This window comes from Aegilops tauschii, chromosome 1, assembly GCF_002575655.3.
Source record: "Aegilops tauschii subsp. strangulata cultivar AL8/78 chromosome 1, Aet v6.0, whole genome shotgun sequence".
NCBI classification, from domain to species: domain Eukaryota; kingdom Viridiplantae; phylum Streptophyta; class Magnoliopsida; order Poales; family Poaceae; genus Aegilops; species Aegilops tauschii.
This window is the reverse complement of record NC_053035.3, coordinates 147,251,732-147,274,660: the sequence shown is the minus strand read 5'-3', so window position 1 is coordinate 147,274,660 and position 22,929 is coordinate 147,251,732. Positions and strand designations below refer to the sequence as shown.

Genomic DNA, 22,929 nt, shown 5'->3' with positions numbered 1-22,929 from the left:
CAACTCACGCCACCCGGAACACCATAGCGTAATGGTGTGTCCGAACGTCGTAATCGTACTTTACTAGATATGGTGCGATCTATGATGTCTCTTACTGATTTACCGCTATCGTTTTGGGGTTATGCTTTAGAGACGGCTGCATTCACATTAAATAGGGCGCCATTGAAATCCGTTGAGACGACGCCTTATGAACTGTGGTTTGGCAAGAAACCAAAGTTGTCGTTTCTTAAAGTTTGGGGCTGTGATGCTTATGTGAAAAAGCTTCAACCTGATAAGCTTGAACCCAAATTGGAGAAATGTGTCTTCATAGGATACCCAAAGGAAACTATTGGGTACACCTTCTATCACAGATCCGAAGGCAAGACATTTGTTGCTAACAATGGATCCTTTCTAGAGAAGGAGTTTCTCTTGAAAGAAGTGAGTGGGAGGAAAGTAGAACTTGATGAGGTAACTGTACCTGCTCCCTTATTGGAAAGTAGTTCACCACAGAAACCGGTTCCTGTGACACCTACACCAATTAGTGAGGAAGCTAATGATATTGATCATGAAACTTCAGATCAAGTTACTACCGAACCTCGTAGGTCAACCAGAGTAAGATCCGCACCAGAGTGGTACGGTAATCCTATTCTGGAAGTCATGTTACTTGACCATGGCGAGCCTACAAACCATGAAGAAGTGATGGTGAGCCCAGATTCCGCAAAATGGCTTGAGGCCATGAAATGTGAGATGGGATCCATGTATGAGAACAAAGTGTGGACTTTGGTTGACTTGCCCGATGAGCGGCAAGCCGTAGAAAATAAATGGATCTTCAAGAAGAAGACTGACGATGACGGTAATGTTACTGTCTACAAAGCTCGACTTGTTGCGAAAGGTTTTTGACAAGTTCAAGGGGTTGACTATGATGAGACTTTCTCACCCGTAGCGATGCTTAAGTCTGTCCGAATCATGTTAGCAATTGCCGCATTTTATGATTATGAAATTTGGCAAATGGATGTCAAAACTGCATTCCTAAATGGATTTCTGGAGAAGAGTTGTATATGATCCAAAGGGTGCTAACAAAGTGTGCAAGCTCCAGCGATCCATTTATGGACTGGTGCAAGCCTCTCGGAGTTGGAATAAATGTTTTGATAGTGTGATCAAAGCATATGGTTTTATACAGACTTTTGGAGAAGCCTGTATTTACAAGAAAGTGCGTGGAGCTCTGTAGCATTTCTAATATTATATGTGGATGACATATTGTTGATTGGAAATGATATAGAATTTCTGGATAGCATAAAAGGATACTTGAAAAAGAGTTTTTCAATGAAAGACCTCGGTGAAGCTGCATACATATTGGGCATCAGGATCTATAGAGATAGATCAAGACGCTTAATTGGACTTTCACAAAGCACATACCTTCACAAAGTTTTGAAAAAGTTCAAAATGGATCAAGCAAAGAAAGGGTTCTTGCCTGTGTTACAAGGTGTGAAGTTGAGTCAGACTCAATGCCCGACCACTGCAGAAGATAGAGCGAAAATGAAAAGTGTTCCCTATGCTTCAGCCATAGGCTCTATCATGTATGCAATGTTGTGTACCAGACCTGATGTGTGCCTTGCTATTAGCTTAGCAGGGAGGTACCAAAGTAATCCAGGAGTGGATCACTGGACAGCGGTCAAGAACATCCTGAAATACCTAAAAAGGACTAAGGATATGTTTCTCATTATGGAGGTGACAAAGAGCTCGTCGTAAAAGGTTACGTCGATGCAATCTTTGACACTGATCCGGACGATTCTAAATCACAAACCGGATACGTGTTTTTATTGAACGGTGGGGCTGTCAGTTGGTGCAGTTCTAAACAAAGCGTCGTGGCGGGATCTACGTGTGAAGCGGAGTACATAGCTGCTTCGGAAGTAGCAAGTGAAGGAGTCTGGATGAAGGAGTTCATATCCGATCTAGGTGTCATACCTAGTGCATCGGGTCCAATGAAAATCTTTTGTGACAATACTGGTGCAATTGCCTTGGCAAAGGAATCCAGATTTCACAAGAGAACCAAGCACATCAAGAGATGCTTCAATTCCATCCGGGATCAAGTCCAGGTGGGATACATAGAGATTTGCAAGATACATACGGATCTGAATGTTGCAGACCCGTTGACTAAGCCTCTTCCATGAGCAAAACATGATCAACACCAAGACTCCATGGGTGTTAGAATCATTACTGTGTAATCTAGATTATTGACTCTAGTGCAAGTGGGAGAATTAAGGAAATATGCCCTAGAGGCAATAATAAAGTTATTATTTATATCCTCATATCATGATAAATGTTTATTATTCATGCTAGAATTGTATTAACCGGAAACATAATACATGTGTGAATACATAGACAAATATAGTGTCACTAGTATGCCTCTACTTGACTAGCTCGTTGATCAAAGATGGTTGAGTTTCCTAGCCATGGACATGAGTTGTCATTTGATTAACGGGGTAACATCATTAGGAGAATGATGTGATTGACTTGACCCATTTCGTTAGCTTAGCACTTGATCGTTTAGTTTACTACTATTGCTTTCTCCATGACTTATACATGTTCCTATGACTATGAGATTATGCAACTCCCGAATACCGGAGGAACACTTTGTGTGCTACCAAACGTCACAACGTAACTGGGTGATTATAAAGGTGCTCTACAGGTGTTTCCGATGGTGTTCGTGGAGTTGGCATAGATCAAGAATAGGGTTTGTCACTCCGATTGTCAAGAGGTATCTCTGGGCCCTCTCGGTAATGCACATCACTATAAGCCTTGCAAGCAAAGTGACTAATGAGTTAGTTACGGGATGATGCGCTACGGAACGAGTAAAGAGACTTGCCGGTAACGAGATTGAGCTAGGTATTAAGATACCGACGATCGAATCTCGGGCAAGTAACATACCGATGACAAAGGGAACAACGTATGTTGTTATGCGGTTTGACCGATAAAGATCTTCGTAGAATATGTAGGAACCAATATGAGCATCCAGGTTCCTCTATTGGTTATTGACCGGAGACGTGTCTCGGTCATGTCTACATAGTTCTCGAACCCGTAGGGTCCGCACGCTTAAAGTTCTGTGACGATCGGTATTATGAGTTTTTGTGTTTTGATGTACCGAAGGTAGTTCGGAGTCCGGGATATGATCACGGACATGACAAGGAGTCTCGAAATGGTCGAGACGTAAAGATCGATATATTGGACGACTATGTTCGGACACCGGAAGTGTTTCGGGAGGTTTCGGGCATATACCGGAGTACCGGGGGGTTACCGAAACCCCCCGGGGAGTATATTGGGCCTAATGGGCCCTAGTGGGAGAAGAGGAGGGGCGGCCAGGGCAGCCGCGCGCCCCCTCCCCCTCTAGTCCGAATTGGACAAGGAGGGGGGAGGCGCCCCCCCTTTCCTTCTCTTCCTCTCTCCCTTCCTTCCCTTCTCCTACTCCTACTAGGAAAGGAGGAGTCCTACTCCCGGTGGGAGTATGACTCCCCTCTTGGCGCGCCCTCCTCCTGGCTGGCCGCCTCCCCCCTAGCTCCTTTATATACGGGGGCAGGGGGAACCCCAAGGCACAACAATTGATCATTGATCTTTTAGCCGTGTGCGGTGCCCCCCTCCACCATAATCCACCTCGGTAATATCGTAGCGGTGCTTAGGCGAAGCCCTGCGTCAGTAGCATCATCATCACCATCACCACGCCGTCGTGCTGACGAAGCTCTTCCCGGAAGCTCTACTGGATCGTGAGTTCGCGGGACGTCACCGAGCTGAACGTGTGCTGAACGCGGAGGTGCCATACGTTCGGTGCTGAGGATCGGTCGATCGTGAAGACGTATGACTACATCAACCGTGTTGTTATAATGCTTCCGCTTACGGTCTACGAGGGTACGTAGACGACACTCTCCCCTCTCGTTGCCATGCATCACCATGATCTTGCATGTGCGTAGGATTTTTTTTGAAATTACTACGTTCCCCAACAAGAAGAGGGAATGATTATCATTTGGCCCACAAGGGGACACGTTTCCCTATTGAAACCACAAGAGTTCTGGTGACAGGCTCCGGTTTCTAAGAGGTTTGTAATAAAGCTTGGCCCAAATTGGCAATGTTTTTACCACGACATATATGTGCCATGATGTGACACCATGCCACCTTTGATGACTTTCTGGTGAGTTTTGGATTTATGGGGACTTAAAAACCGAGATTCGAAATGTTTGAGGATGAGCCAGGACACCGGTACGGTTGTAATTCGTTCCCATTCCTGGCATGGGACCTAAACATGCACCCAAGCACACATGTATAATTTTTCTAGCCATTTTGGTGAACTGGAGCATGTATTTGTAGTTTAGATTTGAATTATCGACATTAAATGCCTAGGAAACTCAATTAGTGTATAAAAAGGCGAAATGAACCCTGAATAAGTTTAAATTTCAGCACGGATATCAAGTTGTTCCATGTTGCCTGTGGAAGAAAATACAAGGCGAAAAGAGGCAGTGATTATGTTTCGCCCACAAGGGGAACACGATTCCCTATCGGAACCACGAGGCTTCTTTGAGAGAAGCTCCGGTTTTTGTAAGAGGTTTGTAATAAAGCTTGGCCCAAATTGGACAATGTTTTTACCACGACATATATGTGCCATGATGTGACACCATGCCACCTTTGATGACTTTCTGGTGAGTTTAGGATTTACGGGGATTTAAAAACCGAGATTCCAAATGTTTGAGGACGAGCCAGGACGCGGGTACGGTCGTAATTCGTCTCATTCCTGGCACGGGACCTAAACATGCACCCAGCCATTTTGGTGAACTGGAACATGTATTTGAGGTTCAGATTTGAATTATAGACATTAAATGCCTAGGAAACTCAATTAGTGTATAAAAAGGCCAAACGAACCCTGAATAAGTTTGAATTTCAGCACGGATATCATGTCGTTCCATGTTGCCCGTAGAAGAAAATACAAGGCGAAAAGAGGCAGTGATTAAGTTTCGCCCACAAGGGGGGCACGTTTCCCTATCAGAACCACGAGGCTTCTTTGAGAGAAGCCCCGGTTTGTAAGAGGCTTGTAATAAAACTTGCGCCACAATTGATGAAAAAATTCCTCGACATATAAGTGCCATGTCCTGACACCATGCCAGGTTTCATGATTTTCGTCTTAGTTTTGGATTTATGGGGATTTAAAAACTGAGATTCTTCTCACGAAATGTTTTCAAATAGCACACGGTTCACTCACGAAAGACGATATTCAATGAAAACTTCGGGGAAACCATATTTTAAAGTTTCATAAAAATCTGAAAAAAAATGTGGGATGTTAAGAAGGTGATGTTTTATTGCGACACAAAAAATCAAGTTGAAAAACATTACGAGATGTGAGCTATGAAAAAGATAAATTCAGCCCTAATAGTGACATTACTATTCAGCACTATTCAATGCTAATTTTGTCTTTTTCATAGATCACATCTCGTAATGTGTTTCAACTTGAAATTTTGTGTGGCAATAAAACATCATCCTCTTAACATCCCGCATTTTTTTCAAATTTTTTTTGAAACTTCAAAACATCTTTTTCTCGTGGTTTTCACCGGTTTCCACCGAATGTTGGTTTCCGTATGATATTCTCCCCCTGCTGCGCGCGCGATCTGAGTCATGCATTCTGATTGGCCGGAACCCAAACCCCATGGATCGTACGTGTGCATCGTTGGATGCTCCCAGATCGAACGGCAACCCTGAGCCCTTTCAACAGCACATGCAGTACATGGGTAAGCACTGTGCGCATGTGTTGTGTAGCTCACGCTTCCTTCTCTACTAGGTTTTCATTCAAAACAGGCTGTTGTTTCTCACCACTCCTCTCATCGGTTTCCCGCCTCTTCTCCCATCGTTTTCCCGCTACTAGCGTCAGTGCTCATTGAAGGCTAGCGGCGACACACCGGCCATGTAAAATATCCCACACCGTTTCTAAAAGCACAAATGTGTGTGATATGAGGGAGTAGGTCCCATAGGGTGACCATCGTGAAATGCCTTAAAGGCAAGGAGGCAATTCTTATCAGCAAGGGCCGGCTTCCCATCCGCTAGCCTAGTCGAATAGAACGCAGAAGTTAAGCGTGCTCGGGCTAGAGTGGTCCAAGGATGGGTGACCCGGTGGGAAGTTGCATATCTCAAGCTTCATTTAAATGCCATCACACAGTCATTATAGAGATATATTATATCTCTATAGTGACCTATCATGGCAATTATATAAACCTTGGGATCCTTGTTTTGCTAATTTGTAGACTATGTTTTTATGGGTTATTTTTTGCTCTAAAAAAATTAAAGAATGATTGACTGGACCTGTCATGGCAATTATATAAACCTACTATGTTTTTATGGGTTATGTTTTCCTCTAAAAAATTAAAGAATGGTTGACTTGACCTGTCATCGCGATTATATAAACCTTTTTCAGGTTGCATGCAGGGTATAGGGGGCAGGGTGTTCTTCTCGAGCATGCTTCCCTTGTGCGGCTTATAGACGCGGCACATATCTGTGCGCTCCCCGAGGTATATATACTATCCTTTACCAACAATTAGGGGGGCCCACACAATCTATCCCTTTGACCCAACAATGAGAAGGGTTTAACCATGATGGTTTCCTATTGATACTAGTAAGGTACACGTGCATTGCACGCATGAGATTTGGTAACCAAATTATGAATAAATACCACACTATTGCATGTAAGCTTTGAGTCATATATGCATGATGTCGATGTTCGTTTAATTCTTATAGTTCATCTCATCCAAAATCAATTAGTTTTCTAAAAAAACTATTTTAAGATTCATGGAATTGTGCATTGTAAAGGTAAAAACAAAAAGTGACAATTCATTTAGAAAAAAAAGTTTGGGCAATTAAGATATGGAAGATTCTAGAGAACAAAGGAGAAGTGCTTGTGTTTTGAGGTTTGTGCATTATGCTTAAGTTCAGCCACGGAGTCTTCTAGATTGTACATGTGGCAGAATCTGGGGGAATGTAGATGATATCCAACGGCCAGTAGTGCTTGGATTTGCCATCTCCGTACCGTCGGATTGGCTTCATCCAACGACGAACTTTCAAAGTTATTCACACACTATATAGGTGTATAGATATAGATGTATAGATATATATAGATGTGTCCCATTGTAGACAAAATAATGTTTGAGCACATGCATGGGACGACCCCCCCCCCCCCCCCGCCGCCGCCTCAAAGTTGGGAAACTAACATCATCCGTATTGAACCAGGCTTGGAGTCGGGTACGGTGTTCGGTTTGTAATGTAGTTGGTGGCCCATCGAAGTTGTGCATTTGGGATTTAAACACATCATACACCACCGTACCCATACATATTTTCGGGCCGCATGCAGTGTATACGGTGTCTTCTAATCGACCACGTCTCCCTTGTGCGGTTTTTTGTGATGACACACATATCTGTGGGCTCCCCGAGTGTATATATATCATCGCTTTGACCGATAATGAGGGGTGTGTGTTGGCCATGAATGGATTCCTCCTAGTTCGTGTTAGGGCCGATCATCGTCACATGTCGCTCAACCAAAGCTCGAGCTCATCCGTTGTCAGGATTCCCTCCCACATGCTCGGCTTGCTGGGTTCGACCTACATCAAACCCTGTGTATCTTGTCCTTAACTACCTTGCCTTCATGGTTGTTGTCTGTATCGAGAGGTAGGCACCACATCTAAATTGTACATTATACTGTATTCAAAACACACACACACCCCTTCCCAACGTACATCATTTTGGGCCGCATGCAAGAGGTGCTGGTTTTGTGGTCCCTCTCGTGCAATTTTTATGATGGTTCAATCTATTAGCCCAAGCGGTTTATCGACAACAACAACTGTCATTTGACCAAACGATAGATTCATTGGTCCGTCTTATGGTAGGTCATGGCGACATGCATGTATGACCAAAGTATCGATCATTACGTGCATCTGCCCCGCTGACACAAAGTGGGAGGTGGTGGGCCAAACATCCTAGCTAGGTACGACATTATGTCATTATATATATATATATACATAAACACTATTCTGATCACGGGATCAGAATAATATTCTGATCACAACCTGAACTGCCTGAGTAATGCGCCTGGACTTCCCTCTGTACGAACCCGACCTTCGGGCTATCTACGCAACCGTGGCTTCCCCCGTGAATTATTCTGTTTAGTCGTGTTCTATATGATGTTAGTGTAATCTAGAAACGTTTTTTAGCAACTAAATACCGGTTTTAAATAGGAATCTCGCTCGTTGGCGGATTTTGCTCTCGGGTCGTGATGAAATTGCGTTTTTTGCAATTTTACTGCCTGAGTTGTTCGACGTGAACTTCTCCCAGTGCTAGGTTGAACTTCCGCCAACATTGCCCAAATGAGGCTTGCGATATACCGTTGGAAAGCTATGGACACCAGCATCATGACCCAAGTAAAATTTTTGGCAAAATGTAAGCGGTTTAAGAGCAGTTTTGAAAGCCGTTTTTTTCTAACACAAAAAACGTGAAACGTATTTTCGATCGCATTTCTAATCTGTTTATCGGAAGGAGGCAAATAATATGGCGTTGGAAAGCTGCTACAAAACCGTTCCTTCCACTTGTTGAAAGTTTTCTCTAATTCCCTATGGATAAAGAGTAATTTGGAAAATCGTAGAATTTCGCAAACGGAACAGCCGAGTTCATATTTTCGATGCCATTTCTAAATGGCTAACCCAATTGAGGCAAATAATATGGCGTTGGAAAGCTTATGAAAATGCGCTACTTTTTCATGTTGAAAGTTTTTCTAATTTTGAACGGTTTAAGAGTAATTTAGAAAACAGTACAAGCTCCATCGAGTTCATATTTTTTATCTATATTTTTAGAAAACGTCCGAATGCAGCAAATGATATGGCGTTGGAGAGCTTGAGGAAATGCGAAACTTTTTTGTATATATTGTTTCTCCAATTCCTTATTGTTTTAAGTCAATTTTGAAAATTGCTAAAAACGTATGTTTGCCGTAATTTTTACAAACTTTATCGGAATGGGGCAAATAATATACCGTTGAAAAGCTACGGAAAATGCGAAACTTTTTCATGTTGATGGTTTTCTCTGATTCCTAGCCGTTTTCAAGTAATTTCGAAAACGACGAGATCATTCGTTCTGCCTTTATCACGAAACAGATTCTTCGAAAATGCACCGCGTGAAGAACCTGAACTTCTCGGCGTGTGTACCTGAACTTCACTCTATTTTTCACGTGATTTTTTTGCCCCGCTATCCGTACACTCACCAGAACACTTACCGGAATTGAGCAAGTATTATGCCGGTGGAAAGCTGATGTAAACACGCAACTTTCCCGTGTTGATCGTTTTGTCATACTCGCGACGATTTTAAAAGTTTTTCATCTAAAATTCATTCACGATAGTAGTCGAACTTCCTGCTGTTTTCACGTTGAACTTCTGTGATGTATTTTCGTTTGTAATTTTCTCATTCATTCGTCCATGTTACACAAATGATATTGCTTTTGTACAAACCTCTTTTACAATAATTTTTTTAACTTTCTTCGACGGAGGACTTGAACTTATAACAACGAAACTTTTAGACTTTGCTTTTTTATTCCTTTTTAATACAAAATGCACACCGTGTAGTACACGAACTTCTGGCAGTTATCAATCTGAACTTCTCTCGGTTACATGGAAATATCAGAGTTTTTTTATGAATTTTAATCTGATTTACTTAATCTCTTTTTAAAAGTTGAACTTCTTGTTATTTTATTTTTGAACTTCTTGTTTCGATTCTTTAATAACGAGGAAAATCTGAGTTTTCTATAATCATCGAACTTCTCCATCTTTTTAATTTGGACTTCCTAGTTTTATTTCTTAATCATTTTTTATGAAATTTTGAAGCGTTCTATTTTTAAAAGTTGAACTTCTTATTTTTTATTTTTGAACTTCTTGTTTTCATTCTTTAATAACGAGGAAAATCTGAGTTTTCTATAATCATCGAACTTCTATATCGAACCGCTCTAACTTTTTTACTTGAATTTATTTTATGTATATTTAGAAATATGAAAATTGTAGTTTTGTTACAAGCATCAAACTTCTTCGTTATTTTGAATTGAACTTATTTGTTTTATTCTTTAATAACCAAAAAAATTGAGTTTTTAATTAAATATCAAACTTCTCCACGTTAATAAATTGAACTTCTTGGTTTTATTCTTCAGTAAGGAGAAAAACTGAGTTTTCATTCTACATTGAATTACTCTGTTTTTTAAAATTGAACTTCTTGATTATATCTTTAGAATCGGAGAAAATCCAAATTTAAAAAAAACAGGGAAACTCTTTTTAAAAACTTTTTTTGTTGTTCCCTTTTTTTAATTTGAACTTATTAGTTATTATTTAGAACGAGAATCAGAGGTTTTTATCAACTTTGAACTTCTCTGTTATTTTAATTTGAACTACTTAGTTTTATTATTTAGTAACGAGGAAAATCGAGTTTTTTGAACCTCTTTGTTTTAAATTTTTGAACTTCTTGGTTTTATTTTTGAACAATGTGAAACATCCGAATTTTTTATAGATATCGAACTTCACCATTTTTTAAATTTGAACTTCTTAGTTTTATTGGTTAGTAACGGGGAAAATGCTTTTTTATATAAACAATGATATTGTGCCATTATTTTAAATTTGAACTTCTAGTTTTTATAGAATGGGGAAAATCGGTTTTTAAATTTTCCTAGCCACGTCGATATTTCGGTGGTGTGTTCCTTCTTGGGGGAAACTTGTTGCAATGAATATTTTTAGGTTTCATTTTGTTACCTTTTCCTCATCCGAACTTTTGTGTTGGCACGCACCTACACACACATACACTCGCATGGTTTTAACACACATCTAACCATCAAGATGTTCTAAAATTTGAACTTCTGAGTTTTATTCTTTTAATAACGAGAAAATTCTGATTTTTTATAGGCATTGAACTTCACCATATTTAAAATTTGAAATTCTTAGTTTCTGGTTAGTAACGGGAAAATTCTATTTTTCTATAAACATCAAACCGCTCTGTTATTTTAATTTGAACTTCTAGTTTTTTAAAATTTGGAAAATCATTTATATATTATTTTTAAATGTTTTTTTAAGTTGAATTTTTTTCAACTTCTTCCTCCATTATTATTTTTGAGCTTCTACATTTGTATTTTTTGAACTTCTCATATTTTTTTTATAATTGAACTTCTTGGTTTATGAAATAAACAGCGAACTTATCCATTAGTTAAATTTCGACCTATAGGTTATTTTTGAAAACAGGATTCATTTGGGAAAGAGGGTCACACGACCATCATCATCATGCGGGGGTATGCAATGACCAGCACGAAGGCGTGCTCACTAGTGATACTTTCTTCCTTTTGTTCTCATTTGAACTTCGTCTTTTTTTAACGATGAACTTATCATGTAAGTTTTACATGGTTTTTTCCATGTGTTTTGAAGTGAGAGATTGAATGAAATCTGCTTGTTGATCTCACCGAAGTTTTTAATTTGTTTGAATGTTATTTTTCTTCTTTATTGTCAAGTATTTCATATTTTGAACTTTAACCGTTCTTGTTTTTGAACTGTAAGCAGTGAAAACATTAGAGCATGCAGTAACATTAGAGCAAATAAATTTGAATTCTTTTTTATAAAGTTCTAGTGTGAATCGGAGTTTAAAAATACAAGCTTTATAGTTGACTCTGAGCACTAGTCAAATAGAACGTTTCCTAGTTTTATCATTGAATAGTATCATACATTCCTTATCCTCTCAAACACCACACGTTTCTTATCCACACCATGTATGCACACTACTTTTTTATCTCTTTTACTCCATCATTTTTTCGTTTTGTCTTCTTCCTGGTAAGTTGTGCAAGCAATCACAAGCAGTAGCAGCAGTGGCTCGGTGCTGGCCATTCTTCTCCTCTGTTAGCAGTAGCAGAAACACAAAAGTTACAATTAAGAGGAAAATGGTGCTGCTGCCATAGCCTACACCACACAGTTTAGAAGGACCAAATCATCAAATTTAGTGTCTTGTTGGAGGAGTCAGCTTATACCGCTGGTTTGAACAGGTAACTGCTGCTTGCTGCCCACAGTTTCATCCTATCGATCTTAACTTGGAGTAGCAGTTCTGGAGCCTTTACAAAAGCAGCACGAGTGAATCCTGGCACGGCGAACAGCCAGCCGTCTGAACCTCCGCTTGTGTTTATCTGCTGCAGGCGACTTGACGTGCATGCATCGATCGCTCACTCGCTCGGCGAGAAACCTCTGCTCTGCCTCTGCACAAGGGGACAGACAAACCTCCGGGTCCAAGAGTCTGCTCGATATGCCCCTGAACCACTCCGGTTCCGCTGTAGGCTCCCTGTCGCGAGAAGAGCTCCACGGATGTTGCTGCTGTATTTGAGTGGATCAGCTGCGCAGCGGACTCCAGCGTGTTGTGTGCCTGGACCGGAGAGAAATCCCGGAAGAGAAACTGAACTTCTCTTTTCCTCTCCTAAAAAAACACAACACTACAAGGAAATAGAAATCTCTTCTGCAATCCTTTTGCACAGGGAACCATCCTCGCATCAAAGAATAAACTTACTTTTTTACACAAAAATCACACTACAAAAATAGCCACAGCTGGTTCTTGCCGCTGTTGTGCAGTGGGATAGGAGGGGTTGAGGGGAGAATTGCTCCGCGGTGCTGATGCAGGTTGGCTAGCGGCAGGCGTCGGGGTTGGACTGACGGAGGGAGGCGCCCTCTGCTACATGGGGGATGCCCGGCGGTGTGGAGCTCCCGATGAGTGCTTCCGGCGCGGGGAGGATCTGGTGGCACGCGTCGTCGGGCCCTAGCAGAGCAGGGAGGATGGCGGGGCACTATTTCTATGTATTGAAGTATCTGCAGGGAGGCGCCGGATAAATCTTGAAACAACTGGGGCTGGATCGAACGGGGTCGTCGGGAAGCCTGGAGGTGGAGGCTCGCGGCGGCCCGGCCAGGAGGTGGAGCACGACGGCGCGTCTGCCGGGGAGGGAGGTGAGGGCGGCGGCGCGTCTGCCGGGGAGGGAGACGGAGGCAGCTGTGCTTCCGCCGCCGGAGGGAGGTGGGGGCGGCAGTGCTTGTTGCCGGGCAGGAAGGTGGTGGCGGCGGCGCCTGTTGCCTGTGATGGAGGCGGGGGTGGCGCTGACAGGGGAGGTTAGAGGGGGCGTGGGGATTAGGTCGAGGCCTCGGCGGCGGCGTAGGCGCGTCGGGGCCAGGGTGGGCGGCGGCGGAGGCGCGTCCGGGCCGAGGGAGGGGGCGGCGGGAGGCGCGCCAGAGCCTGGGAGGCGGCGGCGGGAGGTTGGTGGGGAAGGGATCGTGGGAGGATGCGGAGGGGAGTGGATAAGGTGGGCCGCCGAGGAAACTTTTTTCTCTTACGGGAAGTTCGGGTGGGCTGAATCTAGGAACATCTCCGCGCCCTACAGGGTCGATCGCGATCCGAATAACTATTCTGATCGTGATTAGAATAGTGCTAATATATATATATAGAAAGTCTATTAGTGACCCTGAGTGAAGAATAAGTAATTCCTCACCCGGGTCGATCGACCGAGCGATGGTAGTTTGACTAAACGCCAGCCAATGTAATTTTAATTCGAGGGAAACTTTAGCTGGTCGCCCACTCCCCCAAATGTCAGAAGGAAAAAAAAACTAGCCCACTCCTCCAGTCCGTTCCTATCTCCCTCCGGCCCCTCACATCTCGTCATTGCGGCGGCGGCGGCGGCAGCGACGGCGCCGGACGGACGACCCGGCGGCGAGGACTACCTCTCTTGTGCGTGGAGTACTTCCCTTACCTCTCTCATGTGGTAGCGACTCGGAGGCGCCGTGGGCGGTGCAAGATCTGGGCGAGCTCGGCAGGACGACGGCGTTCTCCGGCGTCCCTCTTCACCGTCGACGGTATTATCATCAGTAAGACCCCCCTCCTCATCTCTTCCCGTATCCTCCTCCATGAACTTCTGAATTTCTGGGATTAGGGTTATTGGTTTTTGGGAGCGGTGCTGGGAAAGAGGAAGAAGACCAAGGAAAGGAAAGGAAAATGAGAAGCTCGGGTGATGGAGGTAATGCTGGAGAAGGGCTCCTAGCGGTGGGATCAATTCTAGGAGGAGGTGGAGATCATAGCAGAGGATATGAAGGCCGTGTGGATGACATAGAAGAAGAGGAGGAGCTCAAGGCTGCGGAGAAAAAGGACAACAGTAGAGTATCAGACTTCCATCTAGCTGAGATCAACTTTTGTTTTCACGGGACATGTGAATCCTCTCTCTGATTTGGTTTTGTCTAAATTTCACGAATTTTCATCCTGAAGTAAAAAAATGATGGTTCTGACTTGATTGAATGTTAGTAGTGATGTGCATAAAGAATCAGCCTGTACCTAGCTGACAATGCTAATTCTCTGTAAATTTGTGTTAATCAAAATTTGCGCATACATACAAGCAATATTTCTTCAACTAAAGAATATTCACCTTCCGAATTTTTTTGTTTTATGCTATTCTTAAGATAAGATTTATATCGGTGATGCTAGCTTTATGTTTTGTGAATTTATCAGGCAAACCAATAATTCAAATTCTGCCAAGAAATCTAGGAGCAGAAGAAGATGTATGCTTTAGGTGTACGTGAATCTTTAAGCCGTTCCTTTCTAGGAAAATTTCTAAGACTGTTTTTGTTTTACCCAAAGGTTTTCAAGCTTTGGGTGCCTGCGGCCGGCTCGACGGGTGGCATCAGCAAGCGTCGGCCGGCCTCGGCACTGCTGTTGGTGGTTATATGGTGGGCGGAGCACACTAGTGGGCTTCAACGTCAGGGTACGGTGGCGTGCTAAATCCTGAGTCCTGCTAGGCTTTTTTTGGTTCAGGTTTTGTTACTGTTTTCCATTCGGGGTTATGTGGCGAGCAAACCTAGCATTTGCAGTTAGTTGTTTCAGAAATTCATCTCCTGACATCAAATTTCGATACGTAAGGTTAATCCTGCCAACAAATCTATGTTATGGGCTTGCTAGTTCTCTTCATATCTCTATGCTGATTTTGTGTGCAATTTAGATGAATACTTTCCGTTTTATTCAGGGATACGTTCAGCATGCTTGTGAGGTACACATTTTTCAGTTCCAATTATAAGTGTTTGCCTTATTTATCGCTCAAATTTCATGTTCTAAAGATGCTCCTTCACTTCAATACAGCGTTGGCATGTAGGATGACTATCTATCCAAATTATCATGTACAATTTTTTTAAAAAAAATTGGCTCTTCTTCTGCATGTCTCTAAGGCATAATTTCTGATCTATCATGAGATAATGATTATTTCTTCTTCTTTCTTAACATGCCGCTAGTTGCTATGAAAATTTAACACATACATCAGCCTTTTGTCATTGAAACAAAATCATATCTGCCAAGTTTCTACATTCCGTCAAAGCTTGCAGATTTACCATCTAACTTGGCACATTATTGAAACAAATCGTAACCATGGATTCTATACGGAAGATCGACATATCATTTTTACATTAGATTCATGTATACTGTAAGGAATTGATTTTGTTCAACTTCAACCCATTTTCCTATCTTGCAAAGCTGTCCATTCAAGTATATTCAATTTCTACTATGTGACTTAATACATTTGTAACACTGGCATAGTGACATTGACATGCTTTTCTTTTTCGTCCGTTTAATATTGATTCATCTACATGGTTATATATCCAGTCTGCTATTGATCATTTCCATTTTTCATCCTGGCAGTACGCTGATAGCTTATCCAGTCTGCTATTGATCATTACCTTTTTTCACCCTGGCAGTATGCCGATAGCTATAATCGAGTCAATAGTTCCAAAATGTTGGTTCACAATTATTTGTCTTTTTGGGAAGCACATGGCTGGCTCCGGTTGGTGGCATGGCCTTTCCATTCTGAATTGAAGAGGGTCTGAAAAGTTTGAACTGTCCATGGAATAGAAAAGATACAGCTTTCCTTCATATCGTTGATTCTTCTTAGTCTTCCTTTTGTGAAGTTGTGTAGCAATCTTCCTTTTCCTATATGTAATTTGATTTTCTTAGGAATACTCTCCATTTTCTTACGAACACGACGTCGTTGCGATGCCTCCAGATGCACCAGCAACAGAACATGAAGAATGTTGTGGCGAGGTGAGCGAAATCTGGCAGATTGCGGACAGAGGCCACGGAAGGTGACCGGAACCCCAACGTGGCCCTGAAATCAACCACCAATGGGCAAGCATAGAGGAGGTGACTCGCTGACTGCAGCGGGGAATGGCGGAGTGGGCAACTATTCCACGCTCTAAAATTGAGGTTTAGAGCAATTAAAAAGGTGATTTTATTCCTGAATCATGCTTAACATTTCTTTAGCAAACAAGCACTACTAGCAGCCCGTTTCCGGATGTGCTTCTTGTTGGTTCATGTAGACATGCCAATGAAGGCCTGATAAAGAACAGAAAAAATACAGTATATTGGTTTAATTGATCTCTTGTGTAGACCAAAATTAGCGAGTAAAGGAAATTTGATTTTGCTTCCAAATTCTTTCTAGGAGTTTATCCCAGGAATAATGTTTTGTTCCTATTTGAGTTGCAACGCATGACTTCCGGAGGCTACTCTTCCATTTGATTTTGCTGTTCAACAGCTCTCAAAGTCACAGAGCAAATCAGTTGGGCTTCTCGAAGAAAACATATTTTTGATAAATGATGTGCCATGCATCCTTCTGCGCACCTAATCGCCTGCTTAGAACAAATAAAATTAGTTGCATTTGCCTGTATTGTGGAGTGTCTATAGATGGCAGAATAGCTGCAGCCTTGCTTTCTACTAACCAGTTTCATTTTCTTTCAGAATCATGTTCCTGCTTTTTTCTCCTTGCTGTGAGTGTATTGGAGTATAGGGTTCTCCCAGGAGGGTCGTGTAATCAGTGTGCTATCTGAGGCAATGTATAGAGTTCCAGTTCTGTTTTTCTTGAGAGCTGACCCTGTAAATTCTAGCTCTGTTTTCTTTGAGCTGATATGTAAATTCTTCAATGTTTAAATAAAGTTCAGCCTCAGGCCCTTAAAGATAATACTACTCCCCAGATTAAAAGGTGATGGTGTGTTTATATGTTAACAATAAGGTTCTCTTAGGAATGCCATTCAAATAAAAATATTTTGTGTAATTGAGGACGCAATTCCAGAAATGGTACCTCCAGAAAGATTACAACTGAGATTGCCATCACACCAAATCTAGATGAAACTATTGAGCGAAAAGGAGAAAACACAAATTGAATGCATCACTATCTCGTTGTTTCTCTAGGAGCAGAAAAAGATATTTTTAAAGGAACGGAGTATCATGTGATGCAGCTCGTGCACATAGAGGTAGTTTGATGCGGAGGTAAAGTTACCGTGCGAGCTTATTGTCTCTTACGGCAGTGGTTCGGGTGCGCAGACTTAGCAAGCGCCATAACTTACTTAGCATGCATGAGGGAAATTTACGTCACAACCTTTGTTTCTTATGGCAGCGCCATAACAGTTTCTCACAGGACGTAGCTTAGTGCCATGCATAATGTAAGATTACCTCTCTCCCTTTTATACGGCTGAGGAATGGTTTCTTCCTCCCCATAGTAATCTTACCTCACCTGTTTTTATTTCTTATGTTTCAAAACTCTGGATGTGGGATAGGCTGGGGTGAGGAATAAGAATTCCTCACCCAGGGTGACGAATAGCGCGATATATATATATATATATATATATATATATATATATATATATATATATATATATATATATATATATATATAAGAGTGCTTTCGGGTTTGCGAGGGAGGTGCCACCAAAGTTATGCATTGTGTATTTGAAGTTTTAAATATCCCTAATTTTTCTATATATATTTGGCCACTTCTAGGTGGTTCTTGACTTCTCGCCCCTCTCATCGATCTTCAACGACGCGCTCAACCGTGGGTCCGCACGGTCGAAGTTGTGCATTGGAATATTGAACATCACAGATCACCCTTTTCACTCATATATATTTGGGCCACATGCTGGTGTGGCTGTATTTTGACCCTCTCTAACGTTATTTTTTGCTGCAAAGACTCTAATGACGCTCAACGGACACGGGTATAATATCTTAACCGTGTGCGATACAAGTGCGCTGTGAATCACCACGCCTGCACAAGCGCGAGCAAATTAAGGTGGAGGTAGTGGCTCAACCGTGTGTGATGCAAGTGCGCTGAAATCACCACGACTGCGCAAGCGCGAGCAAAGGGGTGGAGGTACTGGCTCAACCGGGTGCGATGCAAGTGCGCTAAAATCACCACGCCCGCGCAAGCGCAAGCAAAGAGTGGAGGTACTGGCTTAACTGTGTGCGATGCAAGTGCGCTGTAAAACCACCACCTGTGCAAGCTAAAGGCGGGTAAGTTTATTTGGAACTTAGGACGAACTGTGTGCGATAGACTAGCTAGCTAGAAATATAAAAAACAAACTACCCGCCTTGAGCGTTGCAAAAATTGGCGGTTCCGCGCCACTTTTCCTTATTATCATACACGCATATTGTTATTGGACCGTGCGCAATCTTGGGCACTCCCGCCCCACATCAATTCCTTTACCCAAATTTTAGTAGCTGCCATACTTCAACCGTCGCCCACACTCCACCAGCACCGACCTTATAGTAAAATTGCAGTAGCCGAGGCATTTGAACCGTCGCCCTCCCTCGTCCACCCCCATCTCCACCCACCATTACTAAAATTTTCAGTAGCCGTGGCGTATCCTCAAACACCAACCCCCCTCCACGGTCCCCCACCCGCCCCCTCCCCCCTCGAACCCTAGCTTGCGGCCGCCGCCGGCACCGCCACCAATCCCTACCGGTGTGCCCGTTCCTCCTAACTTAGATAATAAAGTTCAGGTTACCCAGTGATTCCCATACCGTCGCCCCACTCCGCTGAGTTTTTAGATGAGGCCTACGGTGTCCATCCCCGCCAGATCCACATCCCCTGCTCCAGAATGTTGCAGCCTAAGCTCGACCACGTATCCCGGGGAGCCCGACGAGCGTTCGGTCAAGAAGAGGTTTATCATGGCCTCTCCGGCGGACGTTGGCGAGGTGGCCGCCGTTCGCCCCGAGCTGTCAATCCCGGAGCAACACGCGGAGAAGACGTTGACTACGTTGCCATGCCGAAGGCTTCATGTCAGCGGGCTAGTGTATTACTGTATCTCGGGAAAGCTGGCTACGACATCAAGCTCGTCCACACCAACGGCTTCACGCGGGCCATGTCACAGGTTAAGTGGTCCATCCCCAACCCCTCTGGTTCAACCGCCGCCGATTTCTTTGACGACCCTGCCGCTGATCTCCTCCGCCAAGCGGTCAAGGATTTGCGAGCTTTATACGCCATCGAGCCAATTTTGTCATTTTTGAAGGACACGTTCTACGGTGGCGGCTTGGGATCCTCAATTGCCTAGTCAGATCTCATCGACCACGACCACGAGGAGGGCACCGATGAAGGTTCTTCCAAGGTGAAACAACCCATCTGTGACATCAGAGAGCGCACCATGGGTCTGTGCTCTTCCAACTGGAAGGATCCCGTCCATGAAATGTGAGGCAACATTCTATCAGCAAATCTTACCTTTTCTAGCTTGCCAACCCGTACCCTTTGTTGTAGTAGCATTTGTCGTGCAGTGCTTTAACTGTGCCGTGTTTAATTTTTTCAGTTATGCAAAAATGTATTGTTCAATAGGGCCATGTGATGTTTAAGTATGAATTGTCCACTTCAGTTTCACGAATGGCTATATTTGGTTGTTTATAGTGAGTAGATGCCTTGTTTATCTGTATTTGGTTGTTAGGTTGGTTGGAGTGAGCATTTTTTCAGTTATCGAGCAGATGCCTTGTTTATCTATATTTGGTTCTTAGTTTGGTTGCAGTGAGCATTTGTCCAGTTATCAAGGAGATGTCTTATTTCTCTGTATTTGGTTGTTAGGTTGCTTTTTTATAGCATTTGTCCAGTTATCAAGCAGATGCCTTCTTTATCTTTATCTGCTTGTTAGGTTGGTTGTAGTGAGTTGTCCAGTTTTCAAGCATATGCCCTGTTTATCTGTATTTGCTTGTTAGGTTGGTTGTAGTGAGACTTTGTCCAGTTTTGAATGGCTATATTTGGTTGTTATACTGGTCATTTATGCCTTGTTTATTTCAGTCATTCACAATGTGTTGTTCATTATGTGCAAGTCGGAACTGTGCCGCTCGACTACATCAATACCAGTTTGAACGGCTATATTTGGTTCCAGTTATTCCTGGTGTAGTTAACACATGCCTTTTATTTTAGCTTTACACATTTATCCAGTGTGATGTTTAAGCATTACCTACGTTCTATTCATTTTCAACAATACCAGTTTGAATTGCAATATTTGATGGTTGTTAAGCCTGCTGTCGGTAACATTGCCTTCCATTTTATATCTACTTTAACAGCATGATGAAACCAACACATTCAAGCTATCATTTGGAGATGATGTTGTTTACCTTTGCTATATTTGTTTGATGTTAAGGTTGCTGTACTTATCATGCCTTTCCACTACTTATGCAGGACAACAACGGGAGTAGCCACCATTTTCCGTCGAGGTTAGCTTCATCCCTCGGCTTGTACTCCCCCGGTCATTCCATAATGTAGTGCATATAGATCCAGGCCTGGACACTTGTTAGCTTCTAATATTGACTTGTTGCTTGTAGGTACATATGCCCATGGCAAGGATCCATGCATCGACCCTTTTTGCGTATGGGGCAATGACATATTGATGAACAAGCATCAAGTGAGGAAACTGATAAGGATTATTAGCAAAAAGATACGAATGGTGGCAAGAAAATTATTTGTTTATGCTCTATACAACACAACAGTGAGCTGTAGGATGGTAACTACAAACTCTACATCCTTCTCTTTTTACTGCCCATAATGAGTTGTTAGACAACAATGTCTGAATCTTTTTCGTTCCCAGTGGTTCCCGAAGCAGTTCACTCAAGATTACCTCGCAAAGTACATGATTGGTGGACACGCACTGAAGGTTAAAGTATTTCATCCAGACTACAATGAGCATCGAGAAGTCGTAATGTAGACAGTGAAGGATGGACGGGCAGCCATCACAAGGGGTTGGCCTAGAGTCGTGCTCGCATTACGCATGGAGGAGGGCACAATATTGGCATTCCGCTTCACCTTCTCCAGCAACCAGGATGTCTTTCGCCTCTCTCTTTACAGTCTTTAGTACAACTGTGGTTCATCATTCTTTACTTGGTGCTCCTGTAGTTCTTTAGTATATGTATCTGTGCATTGAATTATGCATTCGTGGTTGAACGTATATTTGTAATAAACATGGTTGGATATGAAATAAGTGATTGCCTACTTTCAAATTCAAAACATGTGATTTTTAAATTAGGGATTAATTAGGGATTACACTGCACACGATTTGCGAAAGTGAAACGTCTGCGATATACATGGAGATCAGAAACATTTCTAGGATCCACTACGTGTGCGATCAATCTCCACTGCACACACGACTTTCTCTTGAAAACTGTTTGTGTTAGGCCACCTTGCGCAAATGTTTACCACATAAAAACTATGTGTGATGGACAGCCTTTGCCACACAGTTTCTTCTACGCACTGTGTGTGATGCATTCAATAACGCAAATGATAAAGTTGTTAATATCGTGTGCAATGGCAACGCTATCACAAACGATTTAACGGAAAAAATTGTGTGTGATGTACCTGTTAACGAAAACGTTTTCCTTGGAGCGACTGTGTGGGATGTACATACGAACGGAAATGTTTAGCAGGGACTGACTGTGTGGGACGTACTTGGAACCGAAAATAATTTCGCCTGTATAATTGTATTTTTTAGCTCTACTGTACGTATTTCCGTATTTGAGCGCTCGCTGGTCGCACACGACCTCATTTTGTCGAGCGTGTGTGCCAGGAGGGCATATCCCCGACGGTTTCTGGGTCGTGTGGGAAGGACCCCCCTATCGCCCACACTCACTTGGCGACGGGTCCAAATGCCATCGTGGAAAGGGGTTAAAACCCGTTTGTATAGCACCGACGCGTACCAGTGGATTCAATCTTGCGGTGGTTATTCCCAGTGACAGAAGGGGACATGACACGTATTTGTATTGTTCTCATTAAGGATAAATAGATGGGGTTTGTTCATATTGATTGGATCTATCCCTCTACATCATGTCATCTTGCTTAAGGCGATACTCCGTTCTTATTAACTTAATACACTAGATGCATGCTAGATAGCGGTAGTAATAGTAGTAGATGCAGGCAGGAGTCGGTCTACTCGTCACAGACGTGATGCCTATATTCATGATCATTGCCTTAGATATCATCATAACTATGTGCTTTTCTATCAATTGCTCAATAGTAATTTGTTCACCCATCGTATGCGTTCTTTCAAGAGAGAAACCTCTAGTGAAAACTATGGGCCCTGGGTCTATTTCTATCATATTATTTTCAGATCTATAAAACCAAAAACACAAAAATACCTTGCTGCAAATTATTTACCTTTACATTATTTTGCACTTTTACTTATCTTTTATACCTATCTCTATCAGATCTCATCCTTGCAAGTAACCGTGAAGGGATTGACAACCCCTTTATCATGCTAGGTGCAAGTATTTGTTTGTTTGTGCAAGTGCTATCATTGAAGACTTGTGTGTTCCTCCTACTAGATTGATACCTTGGTTCTTAACTGAGGGAAATACTTATATCTACTTTGTTGCATCACCCTTTCCTCTTCAAGGGAAAAATCAACGCAAGCTCAAGAAGTAGCAGTGGACATCCGAGTCTCGCGGGGTACTTGCCGTTGATATGGTCTTAGAGCTGCGGTCTTGGCATCAACAGTAATAGGAGGCGGAGGCGCACGAAGACAGCATGAAGCAAGGCATCCGAGAGGTGGACGAGGTGACCAGAGTTGAAGGAGGAATAGTTGGTTACGGTGGTGTGATGGAGGCAACAGGAGATGGTGC

The 22,929-nt window shown here is 42.7% G+C and overlaps 1 protein-coding gene across 1 annotated transcript; it reads left to right on the top strand.

The window, feature by feature from the left end:
• Nucleotides 1-17,976: 17,976 nt before the first annotated feature.
• Nucleotides 17,977-21,322, top strand: LOC141039313 (uncharacterized). Its single transcript, XM_073506674.1, has 4 exons — nucleotides 17,977-19,519; nucleotides 20,501-20,535; nucleotides 20,644-20,822; nucleotides 20,907-21,322. The coding sequence occupies exons 1-4, from the start codon at nucleotides 19,476-19,478 to the stop codon at nucleotides 21,021-21,023; spliced, it is 375 nt and encodes a 124-aa protein (XP_073362775.1). The 5' UTR covers nucleotides 17,977-19,475; the 3' UTR covers nucleotides 21,024-21,322.
• Nucleotides 21,323-22,929: the final 1,607 nt, after the last annotated feature.

What these genes read in the sequence shown, in the direction of transcription:
- LOC141039313 (XM_073506674.1), top strand. Translation starts at nt 19,476, where the DNA reads ATGGGTCTGTGCTCTTCCAACTGGAAGGATCCCGTCCATGAAAT. An exon ending in AAGGATCCCGTCCATGAAAT is followed by an intron (nt 19,520 to 20,500) that starts GTGAGGCAACAT and finishes CTACTTATGCAG; the next exon opens with GACAACAACGGGAGTAGCCA. An exon ending in AGCCACCATTTTCCGTCGAG is followed by an intron (nt 20,536 to 20,643) that starts GTTAGCTTCATC and finishes TGTTGCTTGTAG; the next exon opens with GTACATATGCCCATGGCAAG.